At 36.3% G+C, this 27,951-nt stretch overlaps 1 protein-coding gene across 2 annotated transcripts in view; it reads left to right on the forward strand.

Moving 5' to 3' along the window:
• disp (dispatched) overlaps positions 1–27,951 on the forward strand; it is a 139,337-nt gene that overhangs the window by 106,816 nt on the left and 4,570 nt on the right. For both annotated transcript variants that reach the window (XM_067109816.1, XM_067109817.1), the window contains 10 exons: positions 12,624–12,786; positions 14,516–14,639; positions 15,575–15,772; positions 18,194–18,476; positions 18,903–19,126; positions 19,890–20,072; positions 21,541–21,742; positions 24,915–25,148; positions 25,436–25,634; positions 26,769–27,717. In XM_067109816.1, the coding sequence (XP_066965917.1) occupies positions 12,779–12,786; positions 14,516–14,639; positions 15,575–15,772; positions 18,194–18,476; positions 18,903–19,126; positions 19,890–20,072; positions 21,541–21,742; positions 24,915–25,148; positions 25,436–25,634; positions 26,769–27,717 (2,604 nt within the window). In that variant the 5' untranslated portion in view covers positions 12,624–12,778. The remainder of the gene's footprint in view (positions 1–12,623; positions 12,787–14,515; positions 14,640–15,574; positions 15,773–18,193; positions 18,477–18,902; positions 19,127–19,889; positions 20,073–21,540; positions 21,743–24,914; positions 25,149–25,435; positions 25,635–26,768; positions 27,718–27,951) is intronic.

Here is a 27,951-nt window from a genome sequence, read left to right on the forward strand (position 1 = left end):
TTATTATTATTATTATTATTATTATTATTATTATTATTTTCGATATACTGAAAAATAATATTAATTTTTATATAAGAACAATTTCTAGGATAATTTTGTTTTTTAGTTATATCAATATCTTAACATAAGCTTTCCGGAACCCCTTCAGCTCTCACTGTTATTATTATTATTATTATTATTATTATTATTATTATTATTATTATTATTATTATTATTATTATTATTATTATTATTGCTGTTGTTTGTGTCATTGTGAAATTAGTGTTATTACATTAGTATCTGCTATCCGAATAACTTCAGCAGCGGCGTTATAATAGGGCATAAAATGACCTTGACCTTTTCACCAGGTGTGGAGATGGTGCCCCTCCCCCTTCCCATCAAATCCATAGGTAAAATCCCCTTCCACCCCCTCCCACCCCCAGTGAAAAAGGTACAACGCTGGCTACATCAAATTAAAAGATAATACGACATGGTCGATGATTCCTAGTACTATATCAGCACAGAGAGAGAGAGAGAGAGAGAGAGAGAGAGAGAGAGAGAGAGAGACTGATTGATTGATTACTAAATTGGTGTATTCAATTGGCGTTACAACTTCAAAGGTCATCGACACCGAAAATAAGAGAGTTAACGAGAGGGACAGATAGAAATCGATGGATTAATTGGTGATCCAGCTGGCGTCACGACTTCAAAGGTCAGTCGACGCCGAAAATAGATGTCTGGGGGGAGAGAGAGAGAAAGAGAGTGAGTTTCTGCAAGGCCATTGTGCCATATTTGAACTTGACATTTTACAGTAAATTCTGTGTTCGTTTTATTATGGATAAATTGATTATAATAATAATAATAATAATAATAATAATAATAATAATAATAATAATAATAATTCCACACTCATATTAACTTTGTCAACATCGAAAAATAGAATAGTTGATTTGAGACACATTTGGAACATGATGAGGAACGAAAGTTCCAAGGTACCACTAAAGGGAATGAAACAGTGCAAAAGAAATATTAAAATTCTGGTCATGCAAACACCGTTAAATGAATACCTATCAATTGCTTTTGTTTGTATACGGTTAAATGATGAAAATAGATTGAAATTTTTTTATCGTATATATTTTGAGGCAAAATGATATGAACGGAAATTCTGTCGTCACCTGGGTAGGCCAATTCTAAAAGGGCATCTTATTATTATTATTATTATTATTATTATTATTATTATTATTATTATTATTATTATTATATTGTATACGTGTGTATGTGTTGACTGCCAATTTCCACTTCGTAATAATGTGTACTTGAGAACCAAAGTAATAATACAACCAATTCACGTCTTACTATTCTCCGCAAGAAAAGGCCGGTCATTTTACCGTACGTATTTCGGAATAAATAAAAATGACAGTTCCTGAATTCCTCATGCCCATCATCTTTAAGGGCGAGGAGTCCTTGGAATCCGTTTGGCATCTGGATAATTGTCTGCCGTGGAACCGTTAATACATGCCTTCCATGAAAGCAATAACATTATTGTCTCCCCTGGAAGCGTCGCTGCCGCAACCGGCGTTTTGTTTTCGTACATCAAACCACTTCCAGATAATTGGTAAATACTCTCTCTCTCTCTCTCTCTCTCTCTCTCTCTCTCTCTCTCTCTCTCTCTCTCAGTATACGCACACACGCACACATTCATAACCGTTTACTTTCCATGAAAATTGACGAGACAGCCGTGATTCGAGATTCCGTTTTGGAGAATCAGCTGGAATTGGCTGTCTCGGTGGAGGAGAATGAACGAGAATCGCGCCCCTCCCCTTCCCCCAACCCCTCCCTCTCCCTTCCCCTCTTCTTCCCCCTGCCCTCAGCCCCTCCCTCTCCCCTCCACACTCTCCTCTCCTTCTCTCCTCTCCTTCCTCTCCTTCCCCTCTCCTCTCTCCTCTCCTCCCCCTTCCCCATTCTCCTCTCCTTCCTCCTCTCCTCTCCTTCCCCTCCCCTCTCCATCCCTTCTTCCCCCTCTCCTTCCCTCCCTCTCTCTCTCTCTTCCCTCCCCTCCCCTCCCACTCTCTCCTTCCTCCTCTCCTCCCCTACCTCCCCTCTCCCCTCCCAATCCCATTCCCCTCCTCCACTTATCCTTCCCCTCCCCTCCCCTCTCCCATTCTCTTACCCCTCCCCTCCCCCTCCCCTGCTTGAGTAGGAATAAATATTTTCTCTTTCAAGATAAGTGAAGAGGGAAGCGTCCCATTCCTTTTCCAGCCTCTAATAGACATTTAGAGAAGAAAAGAAATAAGTTATAACTCACGCCTACACGGAGATAGCTGTCCCATCAACTGAATTATTTGCCTTTTTTTTTCTTCTATAGTTTTTTCTTATATTCTCTAAGAATAAGACGTTTCCTCTGAAATAGGAAAGTTCCTGAGATAACTAAACAAGTAAAATAACTCTTGCTACATTTTTGCGTTTTTTTCTGAATCTTGGATGAACCCTCTGTTCAGGATGTTCTCTTTCCAACCGTCTAACTGCATGGTGCAACTGTAGGCGTTACTCCTGTTCTTTGCAGTTTCCCTTGGGCCCCCTGTTCAAGCTGCAACCCCTTTCATTCCTTTTACTGTACCTCCGGTCATGTTCTCTTTCTTCCATCTTGCTGCCCACCCTCTCCTAGCAGTTGTTTCATAGTGCAACTGCTTTGAGGTTTTCCTCCTGTTACACCTTTCAAACCTTCTTACTGCCAGTTTCCCTTTCAGCGCTGAATGGCCCCATAGGTACCAGCGCTTGGCCTTTGGCCTAAATTCTCTATTCCATTGCGTTCTGTGCAGAAAACCTATGTACTGTACCTTCAGGCATATTGTCCATAATACCGTATTGCCTTCTTTGATATAGCTCTTCGTTGGTGAGTAACCTTTATCAGTGTTTAGTAGTTTACCATAAAATTAAGGGGGATGGATCCAAAGAAGTACAACTCATGTAAGCAGATAACCACAGGAAAGGTGAAAATTAAACACCAAGTACCAAGCTCTTTCCGTATTGCCTACACCTCTTCGGGGTACAAAGCACAAAGTAAAATGAGTAAATAGAGACATAAAAAGAAAACTTCGCAAACCAAAGAGCCAAGTCATATACAAGCAAAACATCATTACTGTAGTATGTAAGCAATAGTTTGAAAACTAAATTATTGTCATTATTTTGCACAGGGTCAGCCTTTGTTAATTTTTTTTGCTGATTTGTCTGCTGCTCGTCATACTACAGACAGCGTCAGACGTCAGTCTCGCACCCTCACGCCAATGCTTGGTTAGTTGTTGGTCCTACTTTTAGGCAATTATCACGTGATTGATAAGTGTATATGTAGAAATAAATTTGGGTTACACACATGCACATACTGTACACACACACACACACGCGAACTAGAAGCTTCAGACTCCCTAGAAACCATTGAAATTTGCAGGTTCGATTCCTGAACGAGTTGGAATACTCTTTAAAACATTTCGTTAGATCCGTTGCGCCTGCGTTGACCTACAGTAGGTTAAGTTAAGCATACCTTAGTTTAACCAGACCACTGAGCTGATTAACAGCTCTCCTAGGGCTGGCCCAAAGGATTAGACTTATTTTACGTGGCTAAGAACCAGCTGGTTACCTAGCAACGGGACCTGCAGCTTATTGTGGAATCCGAACCACAGTATACCGATAAATGAGTTTCTATCACCGGAAATTTGGTCCATTTTGCAGTTGTAGCTGGCAGGTAGTCGAGAGTTTTTTTCGCAGTTAAGATGGAAGAGTGAATAGTCTTGTGACTCATGACAGAAGATTCACTTTGCAGTGTGTTGTATGTATGTATGTATGTATGTATGTATGTATGTATGTATGTATGTATGTATGTATGTATGTATGTATATATATGTATATATATATATATATATATATATATATATATATATATATATATATATATATATATATATATATATATTTAAAAAAGACCACCTACGTTTTATGGGAATCCTTTCCCATCTTCAGGGCTAGACTGTAAATAGAATTATATATATATATATATATATATATATATATATATATATATATATATATATATATATATATATATATATACATACACACACACACATGAGTATGTGTGTGTGTTCGTGTGTCCGTGTACAAACACATGATATTACCATATAATATGAAGCTTTAGATATGCTCCTCCAAGCATTAATGCTCTCTCCATATTGAACTTATTAGCCTATTGTACTCTCTCTCTCTCTCTCTCTCTCTCTCTCTCTCTCTCTCTCTCTCTCTCTCTCTCTCACACACACACACACACACACACACACACACACACACACACACACACACACACACACACACACAAAACCTAAATGATGAAACACCTTTAATCTGGCTAAGTAGCACAAGAGTGGAATCGACTGGTCCTAGTTCACTCAAGGGAGGGTAATTTAGCGAGGCGAAGGCTCACATCTATAAGTAAGGGCTTCTCCGCATATCCCCTTTAATGCCAATCAGCCTGCGACCAATCCAGCCGTTTCATCAACACGCGTTCGCTCGAGTGATGTATATATATAAACGTATGTGTGTTTTTATTTTTGTGTATGAGTTTGTTGTGGATATGTATATGTATATATACATGTGTTTATGTATACATTTATATATATTGTTTAAATATATATATATGTATATATACTGTATATATACACAGTATATATACATACATGTATATATATATATATATATATATATATATATATATATATATATATATTTAAATAATAAATATAAATGTACATGAACACGTATATAAATACACATATATATCCATTACAAACTCATACATAAAAACAAAACACACACGTTTATATATATATATATATATATATATATATATATATATATATATATATATATATATATATATATATATATATGTTTGTGTGTGTATGTATATATCCAATTGCTCTACCTCGGAAATAATATATTTTCATATATGTTACCCGAAGGGGAATTTTTTAATTGATAAGTTCGTCGTCTCGTGGGCTCGATCCCCGGAAGAACAGAGAAGAACAGAGAGAGAGAGAGAGAGAGAGAGAGAGAGAGAGAGAGAGAGAGAGAGAGAATCGCAATCGCCAGCCCTCTCATCCTCGTAACTACTGTTAGAACCTTGGGTCTTAAAGGACTCGCAATTAAGCCTGGTCTTAGGTCATATCCCACCGAGAAGGGTCATGAATTCTGTGTCGTCAGAAGCTCCTCCTCCTCGTCCGATAGGGTCTCTCCAATCCACAACCAGAGCATAAAGCAGGAGAAAGGTGGAAGCAGTCTTTAATATTGATGTGACTGCTGACCTCGAAAATAATGCGAGGTCTGGGGTTAAATTTATTCCTGCGGTTCACCCGGTTAACTCGGCTGTGATTAAGTACCGGAGTTTATTTCCTCGTAGGGGTGATAGTGCCGTCAGTGAGGTGCACTGTAGGCATTACTTAAGGTTCTTTGGAGCGTCCCTTCGGCCCCCAGCTGCAACACCTTTCATTCGTTTTACTGTACATCCATTCATATTCTCTCTTCCATCTTTCTATCCACCCTCTCCCAACACTTGATCCATAGTGCAACTGCGAGGTTTTCCTCCTGTTACACCTTTCAACCCTTTCTACATTCAAATTTCCCTTTCAGCTCTGAATGACCTCATAGGTCCCAGTGCTTGGCCTTTGGCCTAAATTCTATATTCCTGCCATTCCGTCCAGAGCCTATTTGGGAGTCCCAAAGGCATGGGGACCAGGAGCCAGTTAGTTACTTTCTCAATTCTTCTAGGTATGCTTATTCCTGTACGAGATATTTCTCGAATACCATTTCCCCGTAGGGGCGTAGTGCCTTCTGTGCATCTCTCGTGGTGCACTGTAGAAATTGCTGAAGGTTGTATGCAGCGTCCTTTCAGCTACACCAAACTTTTTATCCTTTTACCTTACCTCCTTTGCCACTTCCGTTCTTCCATCTTGCTGTCCAGCCACTCTAACTCTCTATTTTTAGTTTTCTGTAAAAGAAAACTATTGTGCCGGCTTTGTCTGGCCGTCCGCACTTTATTCTGTCCGCACTTTTTCTGTCCGCCCTCAGATCTTAAAAACTACTGAGGCTAGAGGGCTGCAAATTGGTATGTTGGTCATCTACCCTCCAATCATCAAACATACCAAATTGCAGCCCTCAAGCCTCAGCATTTTATATTTTACGTAAAGTTAAAGTTGGCCATAATCGGGCTTCTGGCAACGATATAGGATGGGCCACCACTGGGACGTGGTTAAAGTTTCATGGGCCGCGGCCCGTACAGCATTAATATACCGAGACCACCGAAAGATAGATCTATTTTCGGTGACATTGATTACACGTAATGGCGGCTGTATAGAAAACTCGATTGCGCCGAAGAAACTTCGGCGCATTTTTTACATGTTTATTGTTTTAAGAGTGGGTGAAAGTGCCCCAGTGCTTGACTTTATAGCCAAAATTTCATAGACCATGTCAAATCCAACATCAGTTGATGTTACGGGACGGATTTTGGCCGTGAAATAAGGTCTCTCTTTTTTTTTTTTTTTTTTTTTTTGATGCAAAATAATCCAGTTGCACAAGAACTTTTCTGTGGAGACGGAACAATCTGGTTTGAGAAGGCGATAGTTATCTGAGTATGGCACTTTGAAATGCCCATTTTCTTGGTAACCAACAAAGACTTTGAAGTTTACGTTTATTATTTTCCTGCGTCAACTAAGTATTTAGCCATCAGCACCATCTGCTCCACTCCCAAGTACCTCATGGCTTTATTTCTCCTCCCGTAGTCTTACCTGCTTTCATTTTCTTTAGGTCTTTCTTTGTCTCTCATTATGACTTGTTCCTCCCTCTCACCTTCAGTGTACTGTCATACACACTTGCCGTCTATCTAACATTGTTATTCAGCTTCAGTGCCAGAGATCCAGCGGTCTTCAGTAGCAGATGTCTTCCGTGTTTTTTTTTTTTATCTTGCAGTATTTATTCGTTCTTTCACCTTCTGTTGTTTTCTTTTTCTAAGACGATCTATCTGTTCACAAAGTGTTCGTCCTTGCTTCTTTTGCTTCACTCTCTGCTCTCCTCATCTGTCTATCCATTTTTCTGTCCAATAACAAAAATGTCCGCTGTCTTCCACAGTCACCTGGTAACTCTCTCTCTCTCTCTCTCTCTCTCTCTCTCTCTCTCTCTCTCTCTCTCTCTCTCGCTGAACTTCTTTTGAACTTACACAACTCTTTGAGTTTCTACAGATCCACACTACCATTACACAACTCTATTCTGTAGGTTGTACCATTATCTATATTTCTACAGAACTGGTCTACCCTTTGTTTTCCGTTCCCATTATATTTCACTAGGTTTCAGTATTCCAAGTATTTTTATTGTCGTCGTCGTCTTCACATCTTTCCGGAATTCTACTTCTGTAGAGTTTTGTAGTTTCTGTATTTCTGCGAAGAGCTGCCAGACATAATCTGTGTGAATTGCTTTCTCTTAATTTTGTTATCTTTGTATGTATTTTCATAACTATTTTCAGAACTACAGGTACATGATTGCAATTACAGTAAGCAACCAGTTTGTTCTCACTTGGATTACTGTACTGCATCTCTCGAACATATGGTGACGGTTATGAAGGTGATTTGGTTTCTGTATTGATCTCCTGGGCTTTTTTTCATGTCCAAAATCTCTATAATCTCTCTGGGTGATGCCTGATCCAGGGCATTGTGTCTGCAATCATCTGCTTATTTTCTGTGCATCGCTCACCTCACTTAATCCGTCTTTCATTCTCTCCCAACCTGTACATGTTGGTCTCCTGTCCATTACCCACCAGTAGGCATACGGAAGAATGGGTCTATACCCACGCAAGAAGTGGTCTGTACAAGGAAATCACCTAGGGACAACATACTAGAAGAGGCTAAGGTTCTTCCTTCTACAGAGCCAGTATTTTTGTAGGTTATTTCAACTGAATTAATACATGCGTGGCTGTAGGAATAGGCCTAAATATCAGATCATTTGCCCACAGGCCAGATATGAGGAATCTTTAGCAAGGGACAGTATCATTTAAATAAACTAAGCTTGTTCCCTCTGCAGAGCCATTCTTTAGGATGATTCCAACTGGGTTCTTATGTGGGCATCTGAAAGAACAGTTTTAGATGCTTGACCACATGACAGAATTTCTGTAGAAAGGATGTATGGTACTAGGAGATAATCTTTTCTCTGTAGAGCCTGATTTTTAGTTTTCTGCAAAGAAAACTATTATGCCGGCTTTGTCTGTTCGTCTGAACTTTTTTTCTGTCCGCACTTTTCTGTCCGTCCGCACTTTTTCTGTCCATCCTCAAATCTTGAAAACTACTGAGGCTAGAGGGCTGCGAAGTGGTATGTTGATCATCCACCCTCCAATAATCAAATATACCAAATTGCAGCCCTGTAGCCTTAGTAGTTTTTATTTTATTTGAGGTTAAAGTTAGCCATAATCGTGCTTCTGGCAACGATATAGGCCAGGCCACCACAGGGCCGTGGTTAAAGTTTCTTGGGCCGCGGCTCATACAGCATTATACCGAGACCACCGAAAGATAGATCTATTTTCGGTGGCCTTGATTATACGATGTACGGAAAACTCGACTGCCCTGAAGAAACTTCGGCGCATTTTTCACTCGTTAGATCTGGATCGAATCCTGGCCAGAGCAGATGCACTTATATAGTTCCATTTGGGTGTAGGATGAATCTATATTAAGGGTATTAGTCCGCAAAAATTTGCATGTATTAGCAACAAAACTTTTGCAAAAAGCCTGATATTACTAACTTAGTAATCAGTTATCTCAATTGAGATGGGTTGATTTCAGTTTTAAGTACAGAACCAGAATTCGACAGGAAAATGTACAGCGAAGTCAAAATCAACTTTTGTCACTCTTGAGAGCCAGGTAAATGAGTCCCTGTCTCCCTTGTTTGATTCAGACCCAAAGGGCGCCGGGTTCGAATAATAGTCCCGGCCATCATAATCCATTTGTGTGCAAGTTATTCCCAAGACAAAGTGAATTCGGTCGTTATGATGTATTCTTTGCTTTATATTTGTGAGTATGAAAAAGCAACATTTGTATTAGTGACAAAACTAATTTTGTGTGTATGTATATATATATATATATATATATATATATATATATATATATATATATATATATATATATATATATATATATATATATATATATATATATATATATATATATATATTGTATACAAACAGATGAAGAATCGTGCATGTTTGTACACATACATACATATTTATGTGTGTGTGTATGCATTTATGTATCTATGTATGGATGTGTATGTGTGGTATCTGGTCAGTTTCAAACCTGAATTCTGTTATACAACTAAATACCCAACTACAAAGCTTAATATATATATATATATATATATATATATATATATATATATATTTAAATATATATATATATATATATATATATATATATATATATATATATATATATAAATAAATATATATATATATATACATATATATATATATATATATATATTTATATATATATACAGTATATGTATATATATATATATATATATATATATATATATATATATATATATATATATATATATATATATATATATATTTATATATATATACAGTATATATATATATATATATATATATATATATATATATATATATATATATATATATATATATATATATATATATATATTAAGCTTTGTAGTAGTATAACAGAAATCAGGTTTGAAATTGACCAAATATCACACACACACATATATACGTATGTATGTACCTATGCATTTATGTATGTATGCCTACAAACGTGCACGATTCTTCATCTGTTTGTATATAATATTTGTAACTATATTTTATGACTGAATGTAAACACTTGTACGTGAGTGACTGAATGACTGAGTGTGGGCGTGCTGAAGACTTCTTTGACTCACTGATGGTGGATTATCTGGACGACCTTTCATCAAGAGAGGTTTTGAAATAGCTCTCGAGGGTCACAGGACTTGAATCGAGCCGTTTCTTCAAAGGAGAGAGAGAGAGAGAGAGCAAAGGGTAGACCAATTCTAAATTAATATAATGGTACAACCTACAAAATAGAGTTGTGTAATGGTAGCGTGGATCTGTAGAAACTCAAAGAAGTTCACAGAGAGAGAGAGAGAGAGAGAGAGAGAGAGAGAGAGAGAGAGAGAGAGAGAGAGAGAGAGAGCAAAGGGTAGACCAATTCTGTATAAATTAATATAATGGTACAACCTACAAAATAGAGTTGTGTAATGGTAGCGTGGATCTGTAGAAACTCAAAGAAGTTCACAGAGAGAGAGAGAGAGAGAGAGAGAGAGAGAGAGAGAGAGAGAGAGAGAGAGAGAGAGAGAGAGAGAGAGAGAGAGAGAAAGAAGGGTAGACCAATTCTTTATAAATTAATATAGTGGTACAACCTACAAAGTAGAGATGTGTAATGGTATCATGGGTCTGTAGAAACTCAAAGAAGTTCACACACACAGAGAGAGAGAGAGAGAGAGAGAGAGAGAGAGAGAGAGAGAGAGAGAGAGATCATAGATAGAAGTGCTTAGTGATTATTTTACCATAATATTTATGAGTTGATTTTACCATTTTCTGTGAGGGAAACACTCGGGTGTTTATGAAATGGCTGCCTTCTAACGTGAAATCCCCCGAAGCTCTTCATTCTCTCTCTGTTTATATTTTGGTTTTCTGTTTTCCTTATCTTCCATTTTTATAAGAGGTTCCTTAGCCATCACGTGACTGAGACAGTGACTGTTGTATGTTTATTCTGGAGCCATCCCTGCATAGGAGAGACAGTTAGTTGTTGAAAATGAAATCTTGATACTTATTATTCTCTCTCTCTCTCTCTCTCTCTCTCTCTCTCTCTCTCTCTCTCTCTCTCTCTCTCTCTCTCTCTCTCTCTCTCTCAACAGCAAGAAAGGGATTGGATATCTGTATGTAGTGTAAATTTATCATGAACTTTGAACTTTCTCTGGAAGGGTGAAGAAGGAAGGAAGGAGAGAGAAAGAGAGGAGTGGGAGGGAGAGTAGGTGTGTGTTCAAGAGAAAGAGAAAAATTGCGTAAAGAGTGAATATGAAGTGCAGGAAGATAAATGTTAAAGATAGAATAAGAAAGTAAAGGAGGACAGGATTATAATTAGCTTGAGGTCTATCATATGTTCTAACACACACACATACGCACACACACACACACACACACACACACACACACATATATATATATATATATATATATATATATATATATATATATATATATATATATATATATATATATATATATATATATATATATATATATATATATATATATATATATATATATATATATATATTTATATTACACACACATATGTGTGTGTATGTGTATGTATGTATTTATGAATGTACATTTGCCTTTTACACTTGTGGAACTTGCACCCCCTTCTGGTTCTCAGAAATTCTTGTGGGGTGAAGTTGCTGGCCTCGTGCCCTTTTTTTTTACCCTGGTTGTGACCCATCACAGTTAACTAAGTACTAGCTTCATACCTACCATTGGTTGGGAGCGGGGGAATAGGAGTTCTTTGCTGTGAGTCCTTTTGCCTGGTGCATAAAACTTACACATTAAGATATTGTTTGACAAACTAAGTTGTTATGGTTTGAAAGGAGAACAATTTGTTTGCTGAAAGGTGTGAGAAAGCAGTATGGAGGAAGGAAAAGGAGAAAAAATGATTGTAAAAGGATGGCAAGGGAAGGTATGAAAAGGAGGTAAATCACATGGCATGATAATTTTATAACCAAAATTATCCCTAGAAAATGGATAATGAAGCTTTGTAAAAAGAGAGAGAGAGAGAGAGAGAGAGAGAGAGAGAGAGAGAGAGAGAGAGAGAGAGAGAGAGAGAGAGAGAATTTATGCATTGCATGTGCTCTGCTTGCAGCCTCCTCATAAAATATAATCAGCTTGAATGTTATTGCGGTGGCCTCGTCTGCCTTCTGCTGGCAGTGCAGGAAAAGGTCAAGTCAGTTTTATCTTATATTTTGTACAGATTGCTGGCTTAGTACCATAGGGAATGTTCCATCCCACGAACCCTTTTCTTGGCAGACTTGAAAAAATGGTGACGCTGTCATTTTGCTGTGCCTTTCATGTGCCAGTTTTATCTTCGTTGTTGTTCCGGTGTTGTCGTTGTTGTTGTTATTTTTATCATTTCTTCTTTACTGTAGAATTGAGGAGAAAGGAGTTCCTTTCTCATATGTTTTAAGAAATGTTGTAATGCCGTATAAAAAATAACTTGGCGTATCCCTTGATTTGTATCGGATATTTTGCTGTGACATTGCTCACTGGCTGTTAATTTATACTTATATTTTCTTGATTTGTCAGTGAACTAGCTTTATCAATTTTTTTTTCACTGTAAACCTCTTTGCTCTGTAGTTCTTTACACAAGGCAGTTCTTTTCTGTAGAAGCTTATTTACAATGCACTGACCTCTTAGACCAAAAATAATTAATTCATGTTATTCAAATTACAGACACATTAACTTGTTCTGAAAAGGACGTTCATTCAGTTAGTTACTGTAATTGTGAGTCTTCTCTTCTTCATAGGCCGTGACCGGAGGTAGAGGGTGTCTGACATCACAGCAGTTGACCTTCTACCGTAAAGCATAGGTGAAGAAAAAGAAGTCGAAGGAGGAGAAGGAGGAGGAGGGATTGTGGTGCATCATGCAAGCGTCCAGGAGTCCTCCCCATATCCTACCAACATGATCTGGTCAGTGGGACTAATTTTTACAGTGTGTGATTTTCGTAAAGTTTGTCATTTCCTTTCTTTTTTTAAATCATTTTATACAGTACTTATTAAACTTAAATTTTTATTTTTGTCTGGTTAGTCTTAATGTTTTAGTAATTTTTTACTTAAATTTTGTTTACTTTTTGTGTATTGTGTTATTATGTAACTATTAGTGTTTACCTACAGTACAGGCAGTCCCCGGTTTACGACGGGGGCTCCGTTCTTACACCGCGTCGTAAACCGAAAATTATTGTAAACTGAAAAATCGTCGAAAATCAAAAATCCAAAGAAAACCTTCCTTTTAATGCTTGTTGTGCTTTGAAAACGATGTAAACTGCATTTTTATTGAGTTTTTCATAAAAAAAACCTCAACATTTTGATTATTCTGCTGTTTGGAGCCATATTTCTTCCGTCGGATCAGCGTTGTAAGCGCCGTAACCCCGGAACATGCGTCATAAACCGGGGACTGCCTGTATACTGTTTTGATTTTTATGCTGTATTCCCAATATAAATGATGTCAGTTGGCCAAATTTTTTTTTTTTTACTGAAATTTATTCTTATCCCTTGATTTAATGTTATCATAGTTTATTAAAGGTGATGTTATTCTCTTTTAATTTTGCTAATTTTTAAACTTTGATGTCAGTTTAATAAAATAAGTACTGTACACTAATAACAAATAATAATTCAGTAGTAGTAAAATACCATGGTAGTGTTTATCAGTAGATGTTCTGAGCCAGTTCAAAGGGGACCAGATAATCAAAATGCCTGTATAAGGCTGCTTATAGCGACTGAAGATTATTATTTCATATCTTTCAATTATGATGTCATTTTTATTTATTTAAAAGTTACGAAAGGTTTACAGTAAATAAGCATTATACAGTACTAGGTGACACTGAGGTAATTGCCAGTACTGTTCTGTGTTTTATATTTGAAAAGCAAAACGGGCAAAATACTTTTCTTTATTCCATGTAGTAGCAGAATGGAAGGAAAGTAGCTGACCTGTCATTATAAGATTTGAAATATTGAGTCTCACCCATTCTGTTTTATTTCAATCCTTGTAGTTTTCCCATTACAGTGCAAAACTATGGGAATATATATCTTAGCTAATGAGGGGTTTATTTGAGTGTGTTGTTAGCAGTGACTAGAATGTCTCTTGATAGGATGTAGCTTATCTTATTTGTGTAAATGGTTAGAATAAATTGAATAGGAAATTCAAGGCCTCAGTGGAGTAAGATGGTAAATAACTTTAATAAAAGACAAAATTTTAATTTCTGTTTTTGAAATCTTAAAAAATACAGTTAGGTCCTGGGAGGTTAATCTCCCTGTATTTGGGCAGGAAGGGAGAGAAGCCAACTCCCCTTGTTCCTGTATTTGGGCAGGAAGGGAGAGTAGCCAATTCCCCTGTGCCTTATGCATGTCCATAGCTGAATCACAATAAGGCTTAGATCTACTGGACTAAGTTATTAGGTGGGTTTACAGTACAGTTATGAATTTTAAATTATGCAAGTTCTTTTAGAACAAGATGAAATTCATAGATTGAACTGTTCCATGTCCTTGTAAATGGGAAAAACTTGAAGATGGAGTTAGGTCCGGCTAGACTGTGAAGGGGTAGATCTGGCTAGACTGTGAAAGGGTAGACTCGGAATTGATGTCAGATTATCCTTTGTTTTTAGTCCCTTTAGAGTTACTTCAACATTCTTTGGTATTTCAGGTATGCTCGACTACTGTGTCACCACCCGTATGCGGTGCTGAGCAGTGTTGTCGTTGTCGTCGCCACCTGTCTCGTCTTGTCTCTTACTGCTCGACCTCTTCCTGCTTTCACTGACCCTGCTTTGGTAAGGATGATTACTTGTCTGTACAGCATTTAGACTTAACCCTAAAATAGAATATTACTTCGTGGTGTGCTTTACAGGGTTTATGATTGGTCATAATAGAGGCTACCACCTACATTGTGGCTTGCATTTCACATTGCAGACAGTACATACTAAAGGTGCTTTGCATTGCTCTCTGCAATTTTATTTTTATCTGTACACTTTGGCATTTTTCCTCCAGCTCTCCAGCTTCTTAACTCTTCTCTGCTCCAGTTTTCATATCTTTCAGAACAAATCTTTCGGGCAAATGTCAGGAAATTGGACTCAGCTGTTGCTTTTAACTAATGTGCTGTGTGACAATAATACTGCATCAGTGCAAGGATTTTGTTTTGTAGTAATCAGTTGAATCTGTATGATTTTAATTACTTCAAGAAACATTAGCTAGAGCAGTATACAGTAAGTGTATGATGTAAATTACTTCAAGAAACATTTCTAGAATAGTATACTGTATATGAGACTTTGGATGAAATATGTTTTGTACTCTTAAAGATCCTAAAAAGTTGTGATTTGGATTTACGTTAGTTACATAGCATATACTGCATAGTGAGTTTTCATGGGAAATAAAATAATATTTCTGTTATGTGAGATTTGCTCTACAGTTGTATCTACCATAGTTTAGAGTTGTCATGAAGATTGTGAAGTTTTTAATTGTAAATCATTTTTGTATCACAGATTGTGCATAGAAATGTTTATTATCTGTTGGTTATAAGTTACCTGGTAGATGACTCTTGACTGAAGCAACTTCTAAAAGGAAAGGAAAACATAAAGAATTATAAAGTCTAAAATCTCTTACAGAACTGAAGCCAGAAAATCAAATATAAATGTGTTAGTTATTCTACATAAGTACGAACATATCCTTTAGTATTATTATTATTATTATTATTAATTTTTTTTAATAGGGCTTTGAATCTCGAGGTACTGTGATCAGCCAGAGGTTTACTGCTTGGGAGAACTTGTTGGAGGCAACTCGTAACAATGGACCCCTTAGCGTTAACCCGGCAGGTGACCCCAGTTTCAAGACCCGATTTTCTTACAACCAGAACAATGGCAATGATGATGATGATGAGGATGAGGATCCTCCGGTCCACAGGCACAAGGTGGGTTGTTCGTTCCTCTATTTGAACGTTTTAGAGTTTATTTAACAAGCGGCTTAAGTGGTTTGCTCATTTCATTCTGTGTTCTTCATATTATTATTATTATTATTATTATTATTAATTCAGGAGGAGACCTTCACTGAGGGCAGTTGCATTAAAAATTATAGCTGTTTCCACAACATTCAATGTATACAGAGTCTTCTCTATTCTTCTTATTATCTTTTTTTCCTAAGCCTGTAGATGGTATATCAGGCTTCCCAAGGACATACAAAATTTTCTGTTTTCTTAGTTTTATTTCTATAGACGTTTCAAACGCTCTCTGGTGTTTATCTTCAAAGAGTGAATGAATGGCATGCAGGTTACAAGGGTATATATAGCAATCGGGGGTGTACAGTTGTCAAGTCGGTTATTCAGCAGTGTTTTGGGTGGTCCTAATAGGTTGGTGACGAAATCTGGCCTGGAGGCGTTGAGACCTTCTGGGCCTAATTGGTACTTGAATTTGGGAGTGGCTGTTATCCAGCATTATAAGTTGTTCAGGTAATCTGCCTTCTATGTCCGATGCTGGGTCTCTCTCTCTCTCTCTCTCTCTCTCTCTCTCTCTCTCTCTCTCTCTCTCTCTCTCTCTCTCTCTCTCTCTCTCTCATGCCAGTGCCTGTTGGTTGGTTTCTTAAATTTCTCTGCATGATGGTAGGGAGAAATTCAGTTAACTTCACTGTGTTGATGTTCGGCTTTTTTTCTAAGATATGTAAAGCTTCAAGAAGCCGTAGGCGTTGGCGGTCCATTGCCTGGTCGATGATTTTGGTATTCTTTGCGAGTTCTTCTCTTTCGGGCCTTCTTTGGTGTTTTTGAGCGTAATGATTAAAAATTGCCCCTTCTTGGAGGTGACAGGAGAGACGCTTTGAGAGTTTGATAGTCGTCATCCCAATATAAGAGTGGTGGCATCTTTCCACCGGGCATGTGAATTCGTAGATGACACTACTTCTCTTCAAAGACGTTTTTTGGGGGCGCAGGGTTGTTTTTAAGTACAGTAATAACGGGCTTGTTTTCAAATTTTTATAGTATATTATCAGTGCAATTTTGTCATCTTCTTTAATATGGGTTACATTTTATTATTTTTCTGAAGGCCTTCTCATCTTCTGCATATTTTTGGTGCATATAGTTCCTGTAATATAGTTTTATGGACTTATTATGGTTGTTTCCAGTGTCCATCATGCTATGAGAGGATTAACTTAATTGCCTAAGAAATTCTGTGAAGAAAGGGAATGACTGCATGAATTTTGTCTCAATGTCACTGATGGTAATAAAAAGTGTAAATATGGTAGGTGGTATTAGCTGAAAGGATAAAGATGGAGCCCTGTGAAGTATTCAGGAAGTTATTGTGTTCTATTAAATGAGAAGCATTTGTATTAGTTAAGCTAGAATATAAAGAAAATATAGAATACAGGTATGAAGTGTATTTGTTTGGCTAACTGTCGAGTAAACTGGTTGAATATGATGGGGGTGATAATTGACAGAAGTGCAAACTTGGAACATAAGGTTAAACTGGGAACATAAAGTTAGTTTTCATATTTTATAATGTTTAATTTAAAAGGGGTCTAAGGGTAACAGAATAAAAGTTAAATCCTTTAAGAAAGTCAAAGGAGTAAGGCAAAGAAGTTTACAGAAACACTGCAAAGTTCTGCAATTTTGACTCTGTGATACCAACACAGATTGCTGATTTGAAGAAAAAATTTTGAAAACTCTGATAGGAAAATAATTTGAGTAAATTCAAGGGGAGAAGTCTTCAGGAGAGATGGAGGAAATTTTTATGCCCTCATGGATAAGCAAAGAATGGAGTACTGTATCTTAGAAAGTTTACTAGGGACCTACTGTGAACTATAATTGAAGATGTGACTTGGAATAAATGTACAAATAGGAGGTGATAAAGAAGCTTTTAACATGAACTTAAAGATGAAAAAATGAGCTGAAATTTTAGTTTCATTAGAATATCAAAGGTCAAAAGTAGTGTAATGTATTACCCAATATGAATCAGAGATAAAAGTAGATAACAGTAAAACAAAAAGTAGAGGTATTTGAATTTACGACTTTGAGGGAATAGAGAAATGAATGGATGTGAGTGAAACTCCAGCAGATTAGATCAGGGAGATACAAGAGTCTATGGATGTTATTGAGAGAAGAAGGAAGTGAGTGACTAGCTATGTACTATATTACTGGCAGATGTATTTCAAAAGAGATAACTCAGCTAAGACTCATGAAATCATGAGGAAAGGGAGACGGAAGGAAAGACCATTTTTAAAACAATTCAAAATAGAGAAGATGTGAGATGAGGTAATGGATTCCAAAAATTTCCCTTCAGCCAGAACATCACTGATGGTTATCGCTGTTGTAGCATGAAAAAGATTCACCCTCTCTTCGTTATTGCAGGTTTGCATCGAGATGACACCAGAGGGACCTGTCGAAGTATTTGATAACTGTACCTCCGGACAGACGGCTAACAACACAAATGAACAAGATGATTTTGAAACTCCTATTTTCACCCTAAGAGAGATCATTGTGGACAGTTCTCGACGCCACGATGGTGGTCGTTCCAATGATGATGATGACGAATGGATTGACAGCCATAGTGGTCACTATCATGAAACTGAACTGCATAACCATGATCATCATGAACACATTGGGGAAGATGGCTTCTTCTGTGGTCCTGTTGGTATGACTCTGAGATTAAAAGTTGATTACTGAATAAGTTGTTATAAGAGTAGAATTCATTTTTGTAGCTTCTTTTGACAGCACTTACATTCAAGACAAAATCTGAAATATTCTTGACATCACTGCCATATTCAAATAAAAGCTCCTGTTTAGGAAAACCATTAACAACAGAAATTTGAAAACTTATCTAAAGCAAAGAATTTCCAGTGCAAGGTTTGCCGTCTAGTTTATTTTTTATAACTCTTTATAGAGTAACATTTTTCCCAGTGATAGCTGTAAATGAAAGAGTTCATTATCTAAAATGGTCAAAGGTAAATTGTCATGTCATTCAGCCAAGTTATTCTGGTAAAGGATCACCAGTCGATACGATCTGTAGATGTTTTTGTTTACATTGTGACAGAAACTAAATATGTGATTGATTTTTCAGTGCCTGAATATGGTCATATGGTAATCAAGAGCAAAGTGCCGAAAGATTCTTTATTAACACTGAAACACCTCAAGGAAATCTGCCAGTTAGATGACATCTTGCGGTCTCCTGCTGAATTTCTTCCAGTCTGTGAGACTTCATCTCCTGGTCGTTGTTGCCCTTCTTGGTCTCTGCCTAATTATGTTGCTTTCCTCACCAACAAATCATCATGCCACCATTTAACTGTAAGTGCAAGTGTTAATCAGAATTTTTTGAGACTGTCTGTATCATGAATTATTTTGGTGATCATAAAGTCATATTTAAGGTACTGTATTATTTAGGGCTCATAAGTTTACCTTTTGAGAATTTATGAGAAAATTTTGTCTCTTATTAAAGCTCTTTTAGATTATATGTATTATCTGTGCTGCTATAAAAATTCACACCAAAGAGATACAAATGCCTTCATTTCTTAGGACATTTTAGGGTCCATTATTTGACCAGCCAGTGTTAGCACCTTTGTAAATAAAGATTCCCGTGAGATTGTTTGACAACATACTGCACAGTTGTCTGAATCATAGTAGATATACCCACATATTGCTGTATAGGATTTTTAGGTTTTTGGACCTTAGAATTTCTTTTTAAAGTTTCAACTTTTCTTGCAGATTTCAGGCAAGTTAGCAGGCAGTTGCAAGCTAAATTCTTGACATTCTGACTAAGGCCTCATTATCTTAATAAATTAGGGACATGTCTGTCCACAGTTTAGTTTTTTATTCTAATTTTATGTAAATTTCCACTTTTTATCTTGAGGCATTGCATTTCAGTAATTAGGATTTTTTGTGTAATAATAATCAGGAGATTTCTTGGTCTTCATGATTTCGTTTGACGAAAAAACTCGTACCGGTGTTTCAGATTTCTATTTCAAATATGGATCCTCCCTGGTTTTCCTTGTAATTGTGAGCTGAGAATTTATTTTACTTAATGAATATTGTATTTAAATTTTTATTCCAGGAAAAAGATGTTCAAGATGTCCAACACCTGTTGCGGAAATGTGCTCGTCAGCTGAACCTAGAAGTTGAAGGAGGATGTAATGGTAGAATAGGATGTCAGAAGGTTCCTGAGGCTTGTCTACAGCACAGAGCAGTGTATACAGTGTTGCACTATCTTGTTGATGCTGCTTTTCTAAATCCAAAGGTATGATATAGCTATATGGAAACTGGTAGCTTATGCAAAAATTCCTTTGTATTGTTTGTGTAAAACAAGGCCTTGCTATTACTTGTAGGAACCGTCCAGTTAAATGATACATTTTTCTTTATGTAATACTACAGCAGTGTAGTTTTTATGCAGAAGTCCTCTGTAAATCAAAGACATTTTTGCCCACCCAGTACATCATATCAGCTTTACCATATAGAAAATTTATTTGTAGCCACCTTCAAGATTAACATCAGGTTTTATATATTCAGAAAATTACCTGTTTTGTTTTATATTATTTTTCATAGATAGGAAGTAAAGTTTATCGCTATAGTTTAGGATTGGAAGTCCAAACAAGGTTTTGGTCCTCCAGTTTTGGTGGTGGATTTCATTTTGGTTTTGAATGTACATTTTAGGAATTATAAAGTATACATTTTTGTAGAGTGGTTTAGCAGCAAATTTAAAAATAAACTAAGAAGCTTGTACATAATGTTGAAATGTTATCAAGTACTTATGGGGATAAAAGAAATCACGAACTGTGAGAAAATATGTTGAATTATTAAGTAATTTACAGCAATTCTAAGGCTAATTGTATAACTTAAAACATAGGTGAGAAGATGTAATTGCTGCTTTTATTGAAGAATGCCTCCTTTTTTTTTTTTAAGCAACGTTAAATGAGCATTGTAGATCGTTCGTAGGTGAAGATATACTGAAGTAAGAAATTGCTTTGTGTCACTTAAATGATTTTTAAGTAAGAGAGAATGTCAAGTTTTCTTAGTGGTTTAATTCTTTTGTACATTTGTATTCCTTTTAATTGTATTAGTCTGGGAACTACTGTGAATCTTTTTTGAGGGTTGAAGGTTCTGCACAGACTTGGGGTACACTGCACACATACAAGTCACAGATGCATGTTGGTTTTATTTGTGTGCATGCATTTTGATTTAATAAATATCATGCATGTACACAGACATTGGAGATATATTTCTTTTTTCATTGTTTAAAGACAGTATTTGTAATTTTTAAAGAAACCTTCATATGAGAAGTGCTAAAACTAGTGACTATATCCACTACAGAAATAAATTTGGGAAGACAGGAATTATGTTATTCACACTAGGGGATTAGTTGCCTTGTAAATGTTTGAACTTTAATAAAACCTTTCATATGATTTCTGTATATAAATGTATCATTTTGTAAAACTAACATTTTTTTTCTCTTTCATTAATTTACTTTTAAAAATTGAGGATTTTATGACCTGCTCTTCTAGTACTAAATCTTGTGCGAATTCCCTAGTCCGGAATGCCTTTGTACAAAATAAGTAGAAGTTAACCTTTCGAACGTAGTCCTGTTGATACTGATAGTACAATGAAGGAAAATGATGATTATGATGTAGAATTGTACTGTAGCACAGTAGTGGCACCATCACCCCCATTCCCTTGATGAAAGCACATTGTAGCTGTACTGCTGGTTACAGGTAGCTGACCCTGACAATCCTCAGCCCTACAAGCTCACTGAGCCCCACCACAAACATCAGCGACAGCAGCTACAGCAACGGCTCACCCTGACTGCTGTGTTTGTACCTGTGGCTCGTAGTTCCGCTGCACTTCCTTACTATGAGGCTCTGCGAGAGCTTGATCTCAGTGTAGGCAATGTAACTGTAGTTGCAATGGATTTGGGTATGTGTAGATTTCTTGATTTTATTGTTGCTATTTTCATGGATGCTGTAGCATCTTTAGTAGATTTTTTTTTAGGTGATACAGCAAATTGTAGTTCAGAGTTTTGTGGTCATGTTTTGTGTTTACAGTGCTATACGAAATTCAGCTTTTTGTTCTTAGAACCAGTTTTATTTCACTCGCTTCAGTACTTTTTGCAGAGCTTGAACATAAACTTAAATTAAGTAAATTGAAGCATAGATCTCCTCTTTCTTGATTAGTACTTATTCATAGTTATTACATAGCACACCAGAAATAAGTTTGATGAGAACACTTTAATTTTAGAAAATTATATTCTTTTGTATACATGCTAGATGAAACCTTGTTACACTCCAGGCAACCAGAGTAGTCAAACCCACTTCTGAGTTTTGGAAAATTTAGAAGTCAAACTTAGTAAGAAGCATTTAGAATTTCATCAAGATATGGACTTGGTTACAGATGCCTTGATAAAGAATCTTTTCATTAAAGTTATAGTTCACATATAGACATCCAGTCTTTCATCTTGTATGATTAATGACCATTGTCATCTGCTATAGTTTTAGATAAATATTTTGTTAGTCATAACAGTAGATAAAATTACTTACTTGGCATTTTACCAGTCATACACAGTACTGTATTGGCTTTTCCAACTTTATGTGTGTAATTTTCAAAGTATTTGATAACAGTTGCCTTGATTGCAAAGCGATGTAATTGGTTTTCAATGAATCAGTCAGCAGAGTAAGTGAATAAAGAACTTAAGTGATGTTTATCTCAGGCTTAAGAAGCATATTTTTGGATTTGCTTAAATTATTAAGTTCCATTAAAATGCAATTGGAAATTTATGAGTGTACAGTATGCCAATTCTATACTGCTCCTCATTCCTCTTGTATTTGCTGTGATGATTCGTCACATAAATTTTATACATTTCAAGCTCATTGTTTAAGTAGTTTGATTTATGGGTCTTTTAGGTCATCATAGTTGTATTTCCTTCTTGCTTGAAGCAAGTGACAGTAATCCTTCGTTTACACTGCAGTTCATTCAGAACCCATGAGAACTTGAGAATGGGGTGCATAATGAATATACATAATAAGCTTGGCCAGAAAGATACTTCTTGTTTTTGCAGCTCAGGCTCCCTTTATGCCAGCACAGGACCTTACTATGCCCCCACACCTCACTCTCATATTATTCACATTACACATTATGCAGCATCACCTCTTCCTTGGTTTATTACTATCATAATACAGGGAGTCCCCAGTTTACGACGGGTCTGGCTTACGACGTTTCAGGGTTACAACGCTTTTCAAATATATTCATCAGAAATTATTTCCCAGTTTACGATGCATGTTCCGGGGTTACGACGCGTCGTACGCCGATCCGATGGAAGAAATATGGCTCCAAAACGGCAGAATAATAAAAATTTGGAGGTTTTTTGATGAAAAACTCAATAAAAATGCAGTTTACATCATTTTCAATACACCCAAAGCATTAAAAGTAATATTTTTCATCTTTCTAAGGGCTTCCTTATCTCTTGAAGTGACTCAAATCTCTCTCAAATCATTCTGCCAAGTGAGAATTAATTACAGTACTGGAATAATTTTCCAATTGCATAATCTGAGAACACATCTGTATCTGTTTGAAGTAATGTTCCAGAATCAAGCTCTGTGCACATCTGAAAACATTCAGTGTGTTGGTAGGTCTCATTTATTGCAAAAGTTGCATGGAAGACCAAAGTACAGTAGTACCTATTAGTATCAAGAGTTTTAGTGATCAAATAATGTTGTAAAGCATGCATTGGAGAATTATTATCGTGAGTGGCATAACTGGACCACTAATCTTCATTTCCAGCCACTTAAATGGCTGGTCCAAAGGATGTTTGAAAATGATGGTTAAGACCAGAAATACAGTAAAGTTGAAGGTGTGAATGTAGTTGGGGAGGAGACCTTAGAGAAGGAACCAGAAGTGAAAGACAAGAAGATGCTACCCAAACTCTTGACCCATGAAATAAAATGAGTGATGTCTTGGAAATGGTAATATTAACCAGTGACTTGCTGTAACTGAGCTTTATGATGTTCAGTTGAAGTTGCTTAAAAATAAGGCAGAGATATTATCTTGAAGATAACATGTCCTCTAAATTATTCCTATATATTGCATTCTTCCTAAGAAAATTACAGAAAGTTCAGTACATTATTTTTATAAATTTAAAGTGAGGTGACTGAAATGTAAACGATCGTATGTCAAATAAAACCACGTGTGATCCATCAATAAGGAAGTTGTTCTAAGTTTTATATGATCTTGAAATGCGTAAATTTTTTAATATAGGCAAAATGTAAGTGACTTTCCAAGTTATATTTTAAGAGTAAAGTTCAGTGAAGTAGTTAACCTATAGGCCTACACAGTACAAGAAGAAGAAAAAGAAAGAAAGGACAGGGCTACCTCTTAATGTAAATAAGGTTATAAACGTAGGAAGAACAAAAGCAAAACAAAATTCAAAAGCTTTTCAGTAGAAGGATGGAAACAGATCACCGAGCTAATTTATAATTAAAGTAGAGGTCTGATGTTTGTTTGAATATAATTTTTCAACGTCGGCTAGCTTAATAGAGTATTAACATATACTTTATGTTTAGTGTATATGTTAATATTTTATATGTCATGGTTTTTTGTTTTTTATATACCACATTCTGTTTCTTATAAGTTTATTCTAGTAATAAGAAAAACATTTTTTGTCAAGTTACAATTTTAGTTTCTTTCTTCTGTGTTTAATGCTTATCAAGGTGCCTGGAGAACAGATCATTAAATATAACATACAATTTGAGCAGTGGGATTGAGTAAGAGTAGCATGGAAGGTCTTTCATATACAGTTGGAAATTATTGTGTAATGTTACATGTTCTATGTATGTCATAATAAATTACATGAAGTATGCAGCTAATATGTTAGAGCGTATTGGCTGATTTTGTTGTTAGATTAGAAATCTATTTTTCCCTTTTTAGCAATGGGCAATTTTTTTAAGAAATTAAAATTGCTGTTAAGAGCATTGTTGAATGGGTGCCATAGGTTTATCAGATTTGGTGAATTTATCTAACTCATTTAATTGAAAAGCTTTGCACTACTTACAGATTTGTGCTTATGCAGGGAATATACCTTTTCACTACTCTACAGGTTTGAAATATGCTCTGTTTGACAAGCTTTTATTGGCTGACTCGTTCCTCCTTGGCGTTGGTGGTGGGGTCGTGGTGCTCCTAATGTGGTGTTACACTGGGTCTCTCTTCATCACTGTGGTCACCATCACAACAGTTATTTGTGCAATGATAATTGCCTACTTCATGTACATCTTCATATATGAAATAACTTTCTTTCCATACATGAATGTCTTAACTACTGTCATTGCTATAGGTGAGGATATAATTGTTGACTGTTTTTCACTGATAGTCTGCAGCTTATCTAAATGATACCAATTGTATGAAGCAGTGGTTTTGAATGTAAATCAACAGTCTTTCTATTGTATTACTTTTACTACTCATGATATCTAGACCTGGAAACGCTTTAGTAAATGTAGCTCCAAGCATTTCTCATGAAAAATGTGATCCACTCTTTCATTGGATGGAAGATTTTTAAAAGCATTTCTTTGCTGTTGAACATATTATTACGTTAGCGTTCATCAGTTTCTTCTTTACTTTCAGGCATCGGAGCTGATGATACGTTTGTGTATTGCCGTGTATGGACCCTGGCCAAACAAGATAAAAATGCAGGAACAATGGCCAAACTTGTTGGAGACTCACTGCACCATGCAGCTGCTTCGATCATCGTCACATCTCTCACCACTGCTGCGGCCTTCTTTGCGTCTTGTGTCTCACATATCACTGCTATTCGTTGCTTTAGGTAGATCCCAAACCCCTAAGTTCATATTCTGCAGAAAAACCAGTCTATTAAGATGCATCAGTTGATTGTTTATTGATTGGTTATGGCGTAGTTTAACCTGACCACAGAGACAAAAATCTTATCTCTCATAAGGCTGGTCTGAACAGTGAACGCTTTATGGGTAAAGAGTATTTTAAATAATATTAATACAGTAAGTAAATAAGTTGACATATTCAGGAACTCTAACAGTTCCTCATAAGTACGTAGCTTTTTTCTAAGACTTGCCATTTACTGTGGGTCAAATATTAATTTTTATTGGTAAAGGATAGTTTGCACCTGTCTAATCCTGTACAGTATTAGAATTCCCTGTTACTGTGTTCAAAAAAGTATTCAAACTCCATGTGGTTGTGGAGCAGGGTGGCCAGTGCCTTATTCCCCTTCCTTTGACTCCGTGAAAGGGCTGTTACCATAATTCTTTATGATTATACAGTAATTCTTGAACGAAAAGGATTTATACATTTGAAATTGTGGTTGCAATATCCAGACCTTTCGTGTTCAGTTTATATTTTAAACTTTACCTCCCAAGGAAATTTTTTTAATCTTTAGTGTTCCTCAGTGTTTTCAGTATTTTGCTCTCCAGCAGGATAAAGGAAAAATTTCCTGTCCTGTTTTTCCTGTCCCTGAAGAGTTACTGTATCGATTTGCAAAGTCCACAGGTGCAATCGTATGATGTTTTTGTGAAGGATAGGAAATATCTAAATCCTTCAGATTCTGTCATGAACTTTTCATATTGTTGGATTTATTGGGATTAATTTTTTGTTGTGTTTTTCAAGTCTTTTATTCCTAAATGACCAACTTGTGAGGCCAGCCTTACAAAAGATAATGATTTGGTAGTATGGTGAAGCTAACTGATAATCTTTAAAATGTAATACTGTATATATGACTTACAAATGATTATCCTTAAAGTCGATGTTGTTCAAATTGTTTGTACAATCAAACAGTTTTATGATTTCTAATCTAATATTTTATAATGAAATTAAAACTTAATTTTCTTTTTTATTTTAGAATGTTTAAAACCTTTTATATGGAAAATGTACTGAAATATTTTAATTGTAGTTATGCCAGAAAATTAAAATCAGAATTTTTCCTTTCCAGTATTTTTGCAGGGACTGTTGTTTTAGCCAACCTGATGTTGATGTTGACATGGGTTCCAGCCTGTGTAGTTGTTGCAGAGCGATGGGGAGCATCAACTTGCTGTTTGTGTGTTCCACCAGCACCTGTTTACGCTCCTCAACTTCCACCAAGATGCTCTCTCGTTTGTGCACTTCCTCTGCGATTCTGCTACTTTTGTGCTGAAGCAGGAAGAGACTTTTTTGAGAAAATTCTACCACTGATCATTGTGAAACCCCGTTATTTTTGGATTTTGCTGTTCGGTGCCCTTGCAGTTTGTAGTTCTCTTGTAGTATTTTATTACCCAGGATTAAAACTCCCAGATTCACAGGATTTTCAGTTGTTTTCTAGAGACCACTTTTTTGAACAGTATGACTTGGAGTACAAATACAAGTTCTGGTTTGAACGTAACCTTAGAAGTGATATTGTGAACCACCTACCCGTGCGAATTGTGTGGGGAATAAAGCCAGTTGATAATGGTGACTACCTAGATCCATCTTCAAAGGGAACCATAGTATTCGATGACAGCTTTGATGTTGCGCAACCAGGATCTCAGGAATGGCTTTTGAACTTTTGTCGGGGTCTTCGAAATCAGACCTTTTACATGTCAACTCTGGGTCCACTGCTTCCAAATTGCTTCATTGAAACTTTCAAGACCTACATGGACAGGAAATGCATTGATCCTATAAAAGGCGTTAACCGTGCTCCATGCTGTGAAGAGTCTATTTTTCCCTACAGTGAGGAAGTCTTTGAAAAATGCATTCACAAGGGCATAAAGGCACTGTACCAGACACCAAGGGAGTATTTCATTCCAGGTGTTGCTGGACCCAAATTCAGCAGAAGAACAGGGAAGGTTGCTGCTGTAGTTGTCGAATATGACAGTAATATACTGTGGTCTTTGTCATATGATGATATGCACCAGTTTTTTACTGAGGTAAGTTTTAAAATTCTTTTTACAGTAGAATTTAAGAAAATGTTGATGTTTTTTTGTAGTTCAGCCTTTTGTGCAGATGAGCTAATGAAGAATAAATTGATTTTGATATATGCAGCAAATGATAGTACCCTTTCTCCATGGTTTTAAGAAAATATCAAGTTGAAATTCCAGATACTGGTTAGTTTGCTTGGTAGAATCATTTCACTGCATCTACTGTAATCTTCTTTATTTAGT

Source organism: Macrobrachium rosenbergii, chromosome 10 (assembly GCF_040412425.1).
Source record: "Macrobrachium rosenbergii isolate ZJJX-2024 chromosome 10, ASM4041242v1, whole genome shotgun sequence".
NCBI lineage: Eukaryota > Metazoa > Arthropoda > Malacostraca > Decapoda > Palaemonidae > Macrobrachium > Macrobrachium rosenbergii.